This window comes from Antechinus flavipes, chromosome 1, assembly GCF_016432865.1.
Source record: "Antechinus flavipes isolate AdamAnt ecotype Samford, QLD, Australia chromosome 1, AdamAnt_v2, whole genome shotgun sequence".
Classification (NCBI taxonomy): Eukaryota; Metazoa; Chordata; class Mammalia; order Dasyuromorphia; family Dasyuridae; genus Antechinus; species Antechinus flavipes.
The window spans coordinates 336,902,092-336,917,737 of NC_067398.1; the positions used below are offsets into that span (position 1 = coordinate 336,902,092).

Consider the following 15,646-nt stretch of genomic DNA (forward strand, 5'->3'; position numbering starts at 1 on the left):
TGGCATTTTCTTTTATGTCAGGATGGAGGAGTGTTTTTACCCGGAAGATCAATAATGGAAGGTGAACTGGACACAGAGTTCCTTTTGAGAGGGTGAATCTTTCCTCTACTTTCATCCTCCCTCCTCAACAACTACAACAACCCCCTCAGGGGATCATCTCTTGAAGATCAGAAGGTGGAACCTGTGCTCTTGTGTCTGTGTGCTGCATGTTTAGTATGCAGATCCTGCCTCTTTGCTAATGAGAGGGAGAATGGGGACCCAGGGCAGCCCTGTGAAGAGCTATGATTATCTGCTCAAATTTCTGCTGGTAGGAGACAGTGATGTTGGAAAAGGAGAAATCCTGGAGAGTCTTCAAGATGGAGCTTCTGAATCCCCCTATGCCTACAGCAATGGTAAGGACTTGAGGAAGGGGGAGGATTAGTCAAACTGCACTGCAGTTTTGTAATTAGGAAGTATAAAAACAGTTAAATTTAGTTGTGCTCAGGTTACAGCTCCAGATCTTTGTTGTTTATATATTTTTGAACTATTCAATCTTGGCTTAGATTTTGTTTTGTAGCCATCCAGGAAGCTGCTTTTGCTATCAGGGACTAGAATTAGCACGTCTTCCTGAGTCTTTTTTTTTTTTTTTTAAACCCCTTTCCTAAAGATCAGTTCAAAAGTGAATTTTTATCCGAATTTGTATCTTAAGTCATTAAGCATTAAGGTTGGTAACACAATAGGTGCTTAATGTATATTAACTTTAATTACAACTTTGCCTTCATCACTGACACAATAGACACTTCCATAATAGACTTTTAGTTCAGGAAAATTACTTTTTATTTTAGTTATCTGCTCTATATATGCTGGTAAGGGATGTAAGCAGGGAATCAGTAAAAGCATTTGGTTCCTGCTGTGTACAGACAAATATATTTGCAAAGACTTAGGGATACCTTGTGTAATCAGTCTTCTAAAAGTAGGTCCCATCTAAAGCTTTTCTTTTATACTTTAATACAAGCTTAATCTGTCTACCTCCTGCTAAATCAAGCTTTATAATGGAAACTGTGACAGACCATTTATCATGGTTTTGAAGACTATAATTAACTGACAATTGGTACTGCCTTTTTCCTTCATCCCTTCAACAGTAGTTAAAATGTAACACTCAAGAAGGGTATGGGTCCATGGCAATTTGCAATCTGTTTCCATCTTTTTCATTTTAAAGTAAGGTCCTAAACCTTAAAGAGAGATTAAATACAACTAGAGTCTAGAGCAAACTACATTCTTGAAAATAACAGTTTGGGTCCCTTAAAAGTATTCAGCATATGATATGAAAGTAAATTTTGCTGTAAGTATTCTTTTGAGTAGCAAAAGCATTTTTGAGTCTCATATTAAACATGATATTGTGCCTGCCCAGTGGATTTCTAGATTCTAAAAAGTTGGGTTCAAGAGACTTAAGGAAAAAAAGGAGAATGGTTAGAAAGATGTAAAGGGGTAGTATGTCAGATGGAATTTCGTCTTGTATCAGTCATTTGATTGTGGCCCAGGTTCCATGGTAGCATTATTGTCGTCCATTAGTTAGGGTCATATGACATGATTGTACCAGAGTGTAGAATTAGTTATCAGCATATTGTTGTTGGGTGTTTTTTGATACAGATGACAGATGGATGCTGACAAACTGTTCCATCAGGTGTGAAAATACTTAGTGTTCAGGAAATCAGCCTGCTGTGCCTTGAATAAAACGCCTTCCTTTCTTGGTATTTTTAGCATTCTTTTTAAAACAAGATTTCAGGACTAGGAAATGTTTAAATGAAATTTGGTCTTATGGAAAGAACACAAGATTTGAAATCAAAGAATGTGAATTATAATTGTGACTTTACTGAATTTGGGTGAATTTTTTTTTTTAATAATAACTTTTTATTGACAGAACCCATGTCAGGGTAATTTTTTACAACATTATCCCTTGCACTCACTTTTGTTCTGATTTTCCCCTCCTTCCCTCCACTCCCTCCCCTAGATGGCAAGCAGTCCTATATATGTTAAATATTTTGCAGTATATCCTAGATACAATATATGTATGCAGAACCAAACAGTTCTCTTGTTGCACGGGGAGAATTGGATTCAGAAGGTAAAAATAACCCGGGAAGAAAAAACTGGGCGAATTACTTATTGTAGGTGCTCTTAAATTTCTTTCAGCCTTAAATTTTATGAGTAAGTTCATTAATTCAGTCAATGCTTGTCCTCCCTGTTAATTTAAGTATTTTAAAATACTCAGTGAAATCCAGTTAACATGCTCAGTGAAAGCCAAGATAACCTGGAGTGGGCACATTATCCCAATGATTCTTCGATTATATTGACTTAATTTAAAAGTCATTATTGAATCTTTCCAAATGTTGAGTTTTTGTGTGTTTTAAAAATACCATTTTATTGAAAAAAAGCCCTGCTTTTTCTAATCTACTTTTTTCCTTTGTTTCTTGAAATTTTTATGAACATTGATAGCGTTGACTATATCTTAATTTGTTGACCTTCAAATAGCAGATTATATTGCCTACTAGGTTTTTATTTCTTTATTTGTAGTAGTAATAGTGTTTTGGGATTGATTGTACTGGAGCTAAATATCCCTCTTCCTATTCAATAGGAGACTGAAGCAACAGATTTCCTCTGAAGAGTTTCCAGAAAATGTATTCTTAAACCTATCCTGGAGGAAACAGTTTGGAAGCTAAGAAGGGAAATCATTTTTTTTCTGATTTAATCAGCATAAGTTTTTTTGTTTTTTTAGGTGAGAGAAAGAAATATTAAGACTACTGAAAAACTCTTCAGAAAGCTTAGGAGAATCTCAATTGGGATTGGTAGTTCATGATATTAATTGATCAATTAAAATGTAAATTTATGATATGATCTTCATGTTCATAGGTGATGCTCCTGATTCAGATAGTAATATTTATGTTTTTCAGTTTTTTCCCAGCAGTGGTGATGGGTTTTACTGAACTATTTATAATGAGCAGGACTTAGAAAGTCGATGATAGAAAGTCAACTATATGACAAGTGGTCCCTGTTTTCTTTCTGGCTATGGGGTCAAGATAATAGAATCTTGGCAGTTTTTCGAAATTTAAGAATTCACACATTCCAACCTGAGCATGTATCTTCCTTGCAAAATACTGTTTTTTTATTTATGAATAAGACCCTCAATGTTAGTTTCATGAGTAACATGCTCTAGCTTTAAAACTAAGTAAATTTGACAGCATTTTCAATCTTGAATCATCCAGCCTTCCTCATTTGTCTTTTTTGTTTACATTGTAAGTCTAATTACCACACTTCCTATGAAACACTAAACTGAAATGTGGAAGGGATGTATAAAATTTACAGATCTGCCCAGAGTAATAGTAAGGGGCAAAAAAAGGTAAATGTTTTCAATAATTTCCAACAGAAAGTTGCTTTTATTAGAAAAGGTAAAAAAGGCCTGCTGTGTTGCAGTGAAGACTATTTTGTGGGTGGGTAACATATTTAATGTTGGTCTCCTTGTTGGCACATACCAGAAAAAACACATATATATAAAATGTCATGAGCTTCACTGAACTGGGTGAAAAGTATAGTATAGAGCAACTGATTCTGCTGTTGGTATTATTTAAGCAATTCTTTAGAAAAAATAGAAGCCCTAGGTTTGATGTATTCCAGTCCAGTAAGGATGTCTGCTTTATATTTTGTTGGCTTTTAGCTGTCTGTCTGGAAGCATGGGAACAGTCTAATTCTAGTTCCACAAAAGATGACTGGCTGTCTTTGAGAGAGGTGTATACTGATGAGAATATAGGCCACACCTTTTCTTCAAATTAGGCTTGTGGAAAACCTTGAGAGTCACTTATCATTTTTCTGTGTATATGTAGTTTTTCAAAGAGATTCTGTGTAGAGGTATAATTTCTGTTAAGGCATGGCTTTTATTTGGATCAATATGACTTTTTAGGAAGCCTTATTTCCTTGTTACCTTATTTAGAGGTGCTTGTTTATGGTGCTTTCTCTCCTTTGTCATTGACTAAATAACTGAGTGGGGTGAGAATTTGTTCAGTATTATACTATATTTCTTTTCCCTTATCTATTGAAGATAGATCATATGTTGTAATAGTAACATTGTCTAATACTCTTAAACATGTGACTCAGTAAATCACTTGAATCATTCTAAGCTTCACTTTTATTATGTGTAAAATGTAATAAGGCATGTGATAGAATCACAACAGGATTATTTTGAGACGGAAATGAAATAATGTATGTAGAGTGTAGATTTTTAAACCATAAAGTTTTATACTGCTGATGCCAGAAGTATTAGAAGTTATGAAGTAATAGAAAATTCTGGAGAAAAGAACCTGAATTTCCTATGCCTCTGAACACTTATTTCCTCAGAATTACTGTAATTGCTTCATTGCCATAAAAACAGTTAAGAGTGAGCAAGGGAAGAAAGCTCATTATACTCTTCTAGGTTTCTTTTTTTGGTGTGTAAACATAATAGGATGCCCTCCCACCTGAAGAGCAAAAGGCAACCAGGAAAGTAGAAAGATTGTTGTCTTCTTTGAAAGGTGTGGCAAATAGTGCTGCTGTCTGAAACCAATCCTTTTTCTTTTATTGCAGTCAGATAACTTTAAAAAATTGAACCTTGTCTAGCTTGTTCACTCAGACAGGTAGGTATGCAGGCATGTTTTGATCTTTTTTTGCTTCACAAATGTATGAGTCACTTTGATCATCCTTTTTAGAACCTGATGCAATGACAGTGCAAATAGGGGGTCTGATATCTAGGTAAAGTTGGAGAATAAAGTTGTTGTTGTTATTGTTGTTTTAATAGTAATAGAGTTTTATTTTTCAAAATACATGTAAAGATAGTTTTCAACATTGACCCTTGCAAAACCTTATATTCCAATTTTTCCTCCCTCTCTTCCCCATTTCCTCTTCCCCCAGATAGCAAGTAATCCAATATTGGTCAAACATGTGCAAGAGAATAGTTTTTTTAATGGGAATCTCTTATAAAGTGGCTTAGTAGAAAGAAACTAAGGGAGCCAGCTCTGCCCAAATGTCTTTAACAGAACAGAATTAATATTCATTTCAATACTCTACCACTATGCAAATATACACACAAACATACACCAAAAAAAGAAAAAAATGTTGAAAACTCCCCTGTTGTAGTTTCTGCCTACTAAGCCAGCCTGCTCCAAAGTCCTGAGCCTTTGGTAACCCTGCCAGCTCTAGCCTTGATGCTGAGAGAAGGTAAGTAACTTTTCCAGGACCACAAACTATTACTATTTAAAATGAGATTCAAACTTGGGTTATCTAGACTCCATTGTACCGCTTCACTACTTGAATCAGAAGGAATCTGCCTCCAGTCCTACTATAGAGCCTGAACAAATTTCTGAAAATCTCTTTTCTACCCTTCTGTAGCTGTTCTACCTTATGCTTAATCACAGTCAATAGGTTTACTTCTTTTATTGCTTTTTCTATTTCACTTTGAAGCATTGATAGAATGGTACAGTGGGAAGAGCTCTAGCCCTAGAATCAGAGGGTTTAGATTCAAATCCTACAGCTGACATTGCTTCTGTGATGCTTGACAAATCACTTTATTTCCTTGGGTCTTATTTTTTACAACAGTAAAAGTGAGGGGGATGGGCTTTTAGCTTCTCTGGTCCTTTCCAGTTCTGATCCTATTATATCATGAAAATAAAGGTTAGAAAAACCTATGGAAACTGAGCAGAGGGTAAGTAAGCAGAATTTAAATGTAAATGGAAGGGATAACACATGAAAAAAAAGTAAATGTAATAAAATTATAAAATTCAAGCTGGACTTATCTATATGAAAGGACACCCCAAATTGTGGCCCACAGTTTTCAGATTTTTTTTTCAATGTATTGGTCAATTTGCTGATTTTTTTTTTTCCCCCTGCAAAAATTACTATTTGTAATATGGGATGGCTCTCCAGGAGGGGAAAGAATATTTGAGATGATAGTGATGATATAAAAACCCAAAGCTATTAATAAAGACATTTTTTAAAAATTAAAGGAATCAGGATAAGACTAATTTAGATAAAAATATACAATAGTGATTTAAAGTATTTTTTCATATAACTAGAAATGGTTTTAATTTCTTAATCTAAAAATTTTCTGTTCATATCCTTTGATCATTTATCAATCAGAGAATGGTTTGAATTCTTATAAATTTGAGTCAGTTCTCTGGATATTTTCAAAATGAGGCCGTTATCAGAACCTTTGAATGTGAAAATATTTTCCTCAGTTTATTAAATATAATTTTTTATTAAAGCTTTTTATTTTTCAAAACATATGCGTAGACAATTCTTCAACATTAGCCCTTGCAAAAAATCCTGTGTTCCAATTTTCTCTCTCTTCCCCTGTGCCTTCCCCTAGGTGGTAAGTAGTCCAATATATGTTAAACATGGTAGAAATATATGTTAAATCCAATATATGTATATATATTTATACAATTATTGAGCCTCACAAGAAAAAAATAGTGATGGATCAGAGAAATGATCAAATCAGAGATTGATTAGCACCTTTTAATATGACTAGAATTAGTTTCAGTTTCTTTGTCTGAAAATTGTTATATCCTTTTACCATTTATCAATTGGAGAAAGGCTTGAATTCTTATAAATTTGAGTCAACTCTCTATTTATTTTAGAAATGAGGCCTATATCAGAATCTTTGAATGTAAAAATGTTTTCCCAATTTATTGCTTCCCTTCTAATCTTGTCTGCATTAGTTTTGTTTGTACAAAAACTTTTAAACTTAATATAATCAAAATTTATTTGTTTTGTGATCAGTAATGAACTCTAGTTTTTCTTTGGTCACAAATTTCTTCCTCCTCCACAGATCTGAGAAGTAAACTATCCTATGTTTTGATTTGTTTACAATGTTATTCTTTATGTCTAGATCATGAACCCATTTCGACCTTATCTTGGTATGCGGTGTTATGTGTGGATCAATGTCTGTCTAGTTTCTGCCATACTAATTTCCAATTTTCCCTGCGTTTTTTGTCGAGAGGTGAATTCTTATCCCAAAAGCTGGGGTCTTTGAGTTTGTCAAACACTAGATTGTTATAGTTATTGACTATTTTATCCTGTGAACCTAATCTATTCCACTGATCAACTATTCTATTTCTTAGCCAGTACCAAATGGTTAAATATAATTTCAAAGCATGTTTAGGTATTGATATTAACACTAAGTATATTATAATTTTAAAAAAATTTTACACATTTTTAGTTAAAGTTTTTATGTTCCAAATTCTATCCCTCTCTTCCTTTCTTCCTCAAAATGGTAAGCAATTAGATTGTAGGTAATACATGTTGCAATTATGTAAAAATACGTCCATATTAGTGATTTTGTATAAGAAGATTCAAATAAAAGGAAAAAAGTGAAAGTTAAAAATAGCATGCTTCCATCTGTATTCAAATCATATCCATTCTTTGGAGGTAGATAGTATGTTTCATCATTAGGCCTTTGGGATTATCTGGGATCATTGCTGAATAGCTATTATTCAGTTCTTCACCAAACAATTTTGCTGTTATTATGTATACAATTTTCTCTCACTTCACTTAGCATCAGTTCATGTAAGTCTTTCCAGGTTTTTCTGAAATTATCCTCATTGTCATTTCTCATAGCACAGGAATATAATCATTTACCACCGCTTGTTTAACTGTTCCCAAATTGATGGGCATCCATTCTATTTCAGATGCTTAACCACCACAAGTATATGCCAAACTGCTATAAATATTTTTGTACAATTAGGTCCTTTCTCCCTTTTTGTTTTGTATATCTTTGAGATGGAGACCTAGCAGCAATATTTCTGGATCAAAGAGCATGTTCAGTTTTATAGTTCTTTGGTCATAGTTCAGATTGCTCTGCAGAATAAATGGTTGAATCAATTCATAGTTCTATCAACAATGCATTAGTAAGTATCCTGGTTTTCCCATATCTCCTCCAACATTTTCCAATTTTTTTTGTCATATTGACCAGATAGATGTTCCTTTGTCACAGTGGTTTGTGTCATTACACCCTTAATCCTCAAAAGAGGATCTGCCTTCCTCCCCAAAAAAAAAATTCAATAGGACACAAAGGAGCATAGATCATGAATCTAGAATAATCCAACCTCTTCATTTTATATATATGAAAAAATTAAGGCCCGGGAAGGTTAAGTAATTTAGTGACACAAACACTGTCAGAGTTGGATTTTGAACCCAAATGCTCTCTGATTCCTCCTACTCAAATGTGCTTTCCTCTAGACCACAATGCTTCCCATTGTTTGTAGCCTAAACTAATGAAATAATGTAAATATTAAAGTACTAAGTTAAAGTAACATCTCATATGCTGGGCAGACACAGTTATTTAGAAAACAGAAACCAAAAAGCAAACAAATGCCTCTTAACTACTCTCCAAAAGTTCATATACTAAAATTTGTTACTCAGACTTAAAATACTTCAGAACCTCACTTAAGAGACCTATTCATTCTTAATTTTAGACAGTTCTAACAAATGTGGTTATCTGATTTCTAACTCACAGCAGAATAAAAATAGCAAATTAGAAGAGGTGAAACTGCTAAAAATAGGCCCACTGACAACAGCAAGAAATGTCAGCTGACACTAGTATGCAGGTGAAAAAATATTAAAATCAAATACACACACAAACACATATTTGCTTCTTTAAGAGGCTGTGGGATGTTAGTGACAGTTTAATTGTCATTCTTTGAAGAGTTAGAAGAGAGTTGATGAGTTTTAACTTTGATCTATGAAGAGCCTGAAGAGTTGAAATTTTTACTTAATCTATAAAAACCCCGAACTTAACTATTATTCTGGTGAGATAGTTATATGGTGACTTCAGAGAAACAGAAGACAGAGTCTGCAGAAATCTTTCCTTAGAAATGTTTTAAGTCCTATCTTAGAAAGAAAATATTATCCAGAGAATTTTTTTGTGTATATAAGTAGGTAGAAGAGTGTTGACTATGATTCTGGAGGGTTATTAGCTATGGTTGGAGAATAGTTTGAGAGGATAGAGAGAACTGTTTTCTCTCAGAATTTTCTGAAAAAAATGAATTTAATCTTTATGCTGGAAATAAATAAGATGATTCTTGAGGGACTGACTGAATGGTGGCACTGTGTTCCAGAAAGAAGGTAAGACTAATAGATAGTATGATCTTTTTTGTAGCTAAAAATTTTACAAATATTTTTGTCTTTGTATTATTGTTTACAATAAGTTGTACAGCAAATAACATTTAATATTTAAGCATAGGAGCTAAAGGGTTTGCTATACAAATATAAATAACTGCTAAGGAAAAGAGTTTCTATAACTTAATATTTAATAAACTATAGTGTAGGCTAGGTGCTTTGTAATTTTAATATAATGTGTGTTTGTAATTTTAATATAACTTCATAAGGAGATAACTAAATAATACTCTTGGGTTATACTAGAATTTAAAATGATTTAAGAATAAACATGAGAATGAATAGTCAAGTGATTGGGGGTATGGGAGGGAGGGGGAAGAGAAGGAAAGGGGTGAAGGAGGGAAGACACAGAAACTTTCTATGTAGGTAACATACCACGATTCCCTGATAATAAGACACTGTCTTATTAATTTTTTGGACAGAAAACCACCAGAGGGCTTATTTTCAGGGGAAGGCTTATTTTAATGAACATTGACAGCAATTTTAATAAACAGGTAAATGTGGACAAAAAAAAGTACCTTTATTCAATAAGGATGATGTCATCTTCTTCAACAACATCGTCATAGGTGTCCATACCCTGAATTCCGTCCTGGATGTCTTGCGCCTCTATTTCCTTCAGAAGAAGTGGCCCCAATCTGTCATGTCCAGCGATATAGCTCTCTTTAAATGAACATGTCTTGTCTAGGTAACCTGCTTGTAGTGCCTTGGCGACACAGCTGTCAGTAATTTTATCCCATGACTTCTTCACCCAAGTCACGACTTCTTCACCCAAGTCACGACTTCTTGCAGACAGGGCTTCACAAAGTTTCCACGCTGATTTCTTTCCATTCTATTTTCAGTGTAGTCATTGACTTCCATGCGCAAATGGTCCTTGAATGGCTTGTTTATTGAAATATCAAGGGTGTGGAGATAGGCAGTCATTCCTGCAGGAATCATTACTTGATCTATTCTTCTCTCTACAAGAAAATTCTTCATTTCTTTAGTGTGGTGAGTGCTGGCTGAGTTCTTCTTTTATCCTCCATCATGCCCCCTCACTCCTGCTTACATACCGGGTTTTTATGTTGTCCTGCCTCAGCCCTCCTCCGCGGCACTGCTCTCAATGGCGCCAGCAAGCAAATCACTGGGGAAGAACAGGATGATGCGTTCACGGCTGCAGCTCTGATTGGATGCAGCTCAGAGCGTGGCGTGCGTTTCACGGAGTGGGGGTGAAGGGATAGTGCATACAGAGGGTACCGTAATATAGCGTGTAGCGCAGGGGATCACCTTCACTACAATAGCAATCTCAATAGGGCTTATTTTCGGGGGAGGGCTTATTTTAGAGGAATCTTTCATAGTAAGGGGAGGGCTTATTTTCAGGATAGGTCTTATTTAAAACATTTTTGTATTTAATATAAGTAAATGGATAACCCCAAAGAAGTTCATGGATGATTAAAAAAGCATAGAAGATTATTTACTTCCCTCACTCCCTTTCACCTTTTATGATTATGATTATGAGATATATATATATATATATATATATATATATATTTTAGGATAGGTCTTATTATCGGGGATACACGGTAGGAGTATGGTTAACACCCAGATTCTGGCACAGTGGTATCTCAAAAAGCATAGCAGTCCAGACTATTTTCAAGAAATTTGTACTCTACTGTTGGCTCCATTAGCTCTATTAAATTAGCTCTGTGCCTTATTTTACTGGAGGTGTGGTGGGAAGAAAGGCCACATCTTCCATACAATTTCCTTTGGTGTCCTTATGCCCCTTATTGAGATACCCTCACCTCCCCCAAACTTATTTCTTTTTCAATTCTCTTTTTAGTGTTGTATTCCATATTGGAATGTAAACTCCTTGAGGGTAGAAACTGTTCTGTTAACTTGCTTATATTTATAACTTTAGTGTCTGGTACATAGTAAGTATTAAATAAACTTATCATAGGAGCCAAAGAGCCCTAACACACTGGAGTAGTCAAAAGAATCACTGCAATAAGCATAATACAATAATAATCAAAATAAACAGCCTAGATTAGGTAATTTCTAAGATTCCTTCCAGTTCTCATTTGGTTCTGATCTGCCCTTCTCAGAGTGACTGTAAAGATCAAATTATGTAATAAGTATAAAAACACATTATGTACACTATACAATTTTAAAATTATAAGTGCTATAGAAGTGAATAATTGTAACCCCAAATCTGTTCAGCATATTAGCCCTTTTTTCCCTTGGGGATGGGGAGAGGTAGAGAATATTTGTTATTTTGTAATTATACCTAGGAGACATAAATTTATTATCAACCAATAAGAAATTAGTTCTAAAGCAGAAGCAAAGGGAAAATTTGCTGGTACAAATGGTTGACCTTGATCCTAGGTGGTTTTAACTATATGAGGATGGTCTTCCAAGAGCATTGTGGAAAATGTGGGCAAAAAAGGATTCAGCAGCTATGAAGGACAGATCAGTAAGATGGGGAAAAACATATGGAATGACTTTGATGTTGACATATACTTCTATCTCCTCAGCCACCTGATAGGCAATTTGAAGTGAATATTCTTAAAACTTCTAAATTAAGAAAAAAAACAAAAAACCCACCACCACCCAATAAGATGCCAAGTTACCCCTATTTACTTAGATAGATAAGACAGTATTTAAAAAAAAAAATCTGCCTGTTACTTGTCACTAAACTTTTTTTTTTCTCATTTATAAAATAAAGGGCTGGGAAGTACTTCCAGTTCTAACTGTGATCCTATGAGTTAATAAACCATAAAATTTTAAATGACAATTAAATAGAGAATCTTGTTTAGGCAGAAATATATGCTTGTACAATCCCTGTTTTGTTCTAAAGTTCAGGAATAGGTACTGAGTAATTAAGAAAGTTCTGTTTTTGATTCTGAATTCAGAGCTCTTTCCACTGCATGTAGAATTAAATGCTCAAAGAATGGATGACCATCCTTAAAGATGCTGTAAAAGGATTTTTACTTTGAAAGGGAGACTAAATGAGAGAAAAGTCTTTAGGGTTCCTTCCAGAGTAGAATAATAATACTCGTTATTGGTCTAAAAGAAATAATGGAAAGGGCGAAGAGAGACTAGGAACAATGAGATCAGTTAAGAGGCTGCTGCCCTAATAAGGTGAAGACACAGACTTAGATGCTGGCTGTGGGAGGAAAGGCATTGCAAAATAATGGCTAAATGAATATATCATTTCTTTGTAAGAATTATCAAAAGTTAAATTGGAATATACCAGTAAAAATGATAGCATTGTTAAAGTAAAAACAGCTTTTAGAAGACCAGCTCCTGAATTACAAACAACTCTAAATTGATTACTAATCATAAACTGTCATAGGTTTAGTAAAAGATCAAAGATGATCATTTAATTGAGCATTCAGTATGCTTAAAGCCTGTTTTAGATGTTGTGGACTAACATCAAGGGAAAAGACTCCATCTCTGTCCTTATTGAGTTTATAATCTAGTGGAAGAAAAAAAAAAGAAACCCAAATAAAAACCACAATGAAATTACATTTAAAAAAAGGCAAATTATATTTTATACAGACTAATAAATAGCATATGCCATCTGTCTATCTCTTGTCCTTCACTTTTACCTCATCACTGGCTTACCTTTTCTAGTCATATATTTCCTTAATTATATTTCATGTGTCACTTCTTGAACATAAGTCATTATTAGAATGATACTGCAGCCTCTTCTCTCCCCTACCCACATAACCCATTCATTGTTCTTTCATTATCCAGTAACTTAGATTCCTTGGCATTTTGTAGTATGTTCCAGATTTATCAACCATATATAATTTGGCCAGAGAACATTTATACTGAAAAGATGTCTGTAATTCCATTCCACTTGATAAGGGAAGCCCAAAGCTTCTCAGCCTGGTGAAAAGTTGAAACCATGCCTGGGACTACATCTTTGGACAAAATAATGAACAAGAGAATATCAACAGGAGGGCAGTCAGGGTGGTGTTATTGAGACCATGCCATGTGAATTTTAATTGAACTAGGGATATTTAGCCTAAAGAAGAGATTTAAGGAAATCTGTTTATCCTCAATATTTGAAGGAACAAAAATGGATTGGAACATTTTTGCTGGACTCCCCAAGATAGAGTAAGACACAATGGGTGGAAATTTAAGAGAAGACAGATTTTATGTTCATCTAAAGTCTTAAGAATTGTAATACAGAATACAGAATGGCTACCTTGGGAGGTAGTAGATTCTATTATTGGGTCTTTTAGCAAAAGTGGGATGAATCTTTGAGGGATATGTTATTTATTTATTTTTTTTGAGGGATATGTTATAAGAAAGATTTTTGTTGGAGTGTGAAATGGACTATATATCCTAAAGTTTTCCAACCCTTAGTCTGTAGTTCTGTGAACCTTGTCTTGTATAAACAGCTTTTGAATTTAGAGTGGGTTTTTCTTTTAAAAGGTTCTTTGACTCACTGTATTGGTGATGTTTTTGCCTAACTGCTTTATTACTTTTACAAGAAAAGGTTTAATTTAAGGGAGATGAGAGAGGCAAGAAGTCCGTGTCTGAGAATTACTGTTATATAAAACAAAAAATAGAATAAAAACTTATTTTTTCAAAAAAAGAAAAGTTTAAAATCATGTCCAATTTCCTATTTTCATTGCAATAATGTTATCATTAGGGATGTTTCTGACCACAGTTCTTTTTTTCAGAATTTGACTACAAATTCTATACTAAATTAATTATTTGAACAATTATAAATAATGCAACAATATATTATCTAGCAAAGAGTATATATAAATCAGACAAACAGAACATTAATGAATCATTAAATTTGAGATAACCTTAAGAGGGGGGATGTGCCAATTGGATGCATAGTGGCAGGGCAAGCAATTTTATATTGTGATTATATTGTGAAATGGCCTTTGTGACTAATAAATAGCCAGATTCACTCACTTTTCTCTAAGAAATGAATTGTGCTGAGATTTGGGAGCCATAATGACTCATAGGAAAGAAGCTCTGCAGAGTAAGGAGATACCTTTTGTTTGGACACTTCCTTTTGTAAAAGTCATAGGTAAAAACACGTGCTTGGCAGAATGTTTTGTGAATCTCCTGAGAATTGGATTATCTGTATTGGATATGTATTCTCTGTAGCAGAATACTAAATTGTGACATAGCTATCATCATACCAATTTGGAAGACTTTATTCCTCATTTTTCAAATGAAGAAACTAAGGCCTGAGCATTTAACAAAAAAAGATGATTATATGTGAAACCTATGAGTTTTATATATTCGTTCTTATTTTTAAAGTAAATTTGTCTCAATTCGGCATGTTCTAAAACTGTTGTGTTCTCCTGTACTTTTTTTTTTTTTTACTTTTCATTGACATATTCTTTCGTGTGTGTGTGTGTGTGTGTGAGAGAGAGAGAGAGAGAGAAATTATTATTATTTACCCTTTCCCTTCATTTTCCCTTCCTTCCCTTTTTGTAACAAGTTTGAGTAATCATACAAAATGCCATCTTTGATCTTCTGGAATTGTGATCAGTTATTTCATTGATCAGAGCCAAATCTTTCAGTTGTTTGTCTTTCCAGTGTTATTGTTATTATATAAATTTTCCTTCACTTCTACTCACTTCAAATACTTCAGCTCACATAAGTCTTTTCAAGTTTCTCTGAAACTATCCTTTTCAAAATTTCTTATGGTATAACCCATTGCTCTCATGCCATAATTTGTTCAGCTAGGTTTTCTAGGAAATATATATTCATTTACTTAATAGCTTCCATTTATTTGCCACTATAAAAAAATTCTGCTGGGGAGGTAGAGGAAAATTAGTGGGAAAAGGGAGATGGGAAGGACAGGAAATTAAGCAATTAAAGCCTCAGTGACTCACTTTTGGCCCTGGTAATTAATTTGCAGTCAATTGGTGTTTTGATTTTTTTTTTCTTCATACTTACTCCTTTAAAGAGTGAGAAATAGCTCTGAGTTAATCGTATATGGTACTTTTTAGCCCTTTCTCTCCTGAATTAATCTGTCAACAGGAGTTCCGGTTTTGAGTGTTTTTTAACTCTCTCTGGGATCTTGGCAAGATTATATATCTAAATTACAGTATTCCCTATTTGTGTAGCCCAATACTGAAAAACTGATGCACAGACATTAGATAGATGAAACATGACTACTTAATAAAGGTTTGTATTTTATAGATACAGAGTTAGAAGAGAGTTTAGAGATCATTCAATCCAGCAACCATATTTTACAGATGAGAGAATTGAAGTGCAGAGAAATGAAGAGATTTTCCCCAAAATAATGTGGTAGAAGCAGAATTTGAATGCAGATAATCTAATTCTAAACTTGGCACTCTTTCCACTATACGGTGCTGCTATTCAATATTCTAGTAGCAGTGATAAAAGCCTTCAGAAGTTTAGTACTATTTTAATTTTAGAAAAGGAATTGTTTATAAAATTTCAACTGTTATGAACAAATATGAAAATATTTTGAACACCTCAGGTTTTTTTT

General features: G+C 33.9%; 1 protein-coding gene across 1 annotated transcript in view; it reads left to right on the forward strand.

Annotated features, from left to right (window-relative positions):
• The first annotated feature begins 223 nt into the window (after nucleotides 1-223).
• RAB40C (RAB40C, member RAS oncogene family) overlaps nucleotides 224-15,646 on the forward strand; it is a 68,700-nt gene continuing 53,277 nt past the window's right edge. Inside the window, exon 1 of the mRNA XM_051968989.1 lies at nucleotides 224-392. Within this exon, the coding sequence (XP_051824949.1) occupies nucleotides 239-392 (154 nt within the window). The 5' untranslated portion in view covers nucleotides 224-238. The remainder of the gene's footprint in view (nucleotides 393-15,646) is intronic.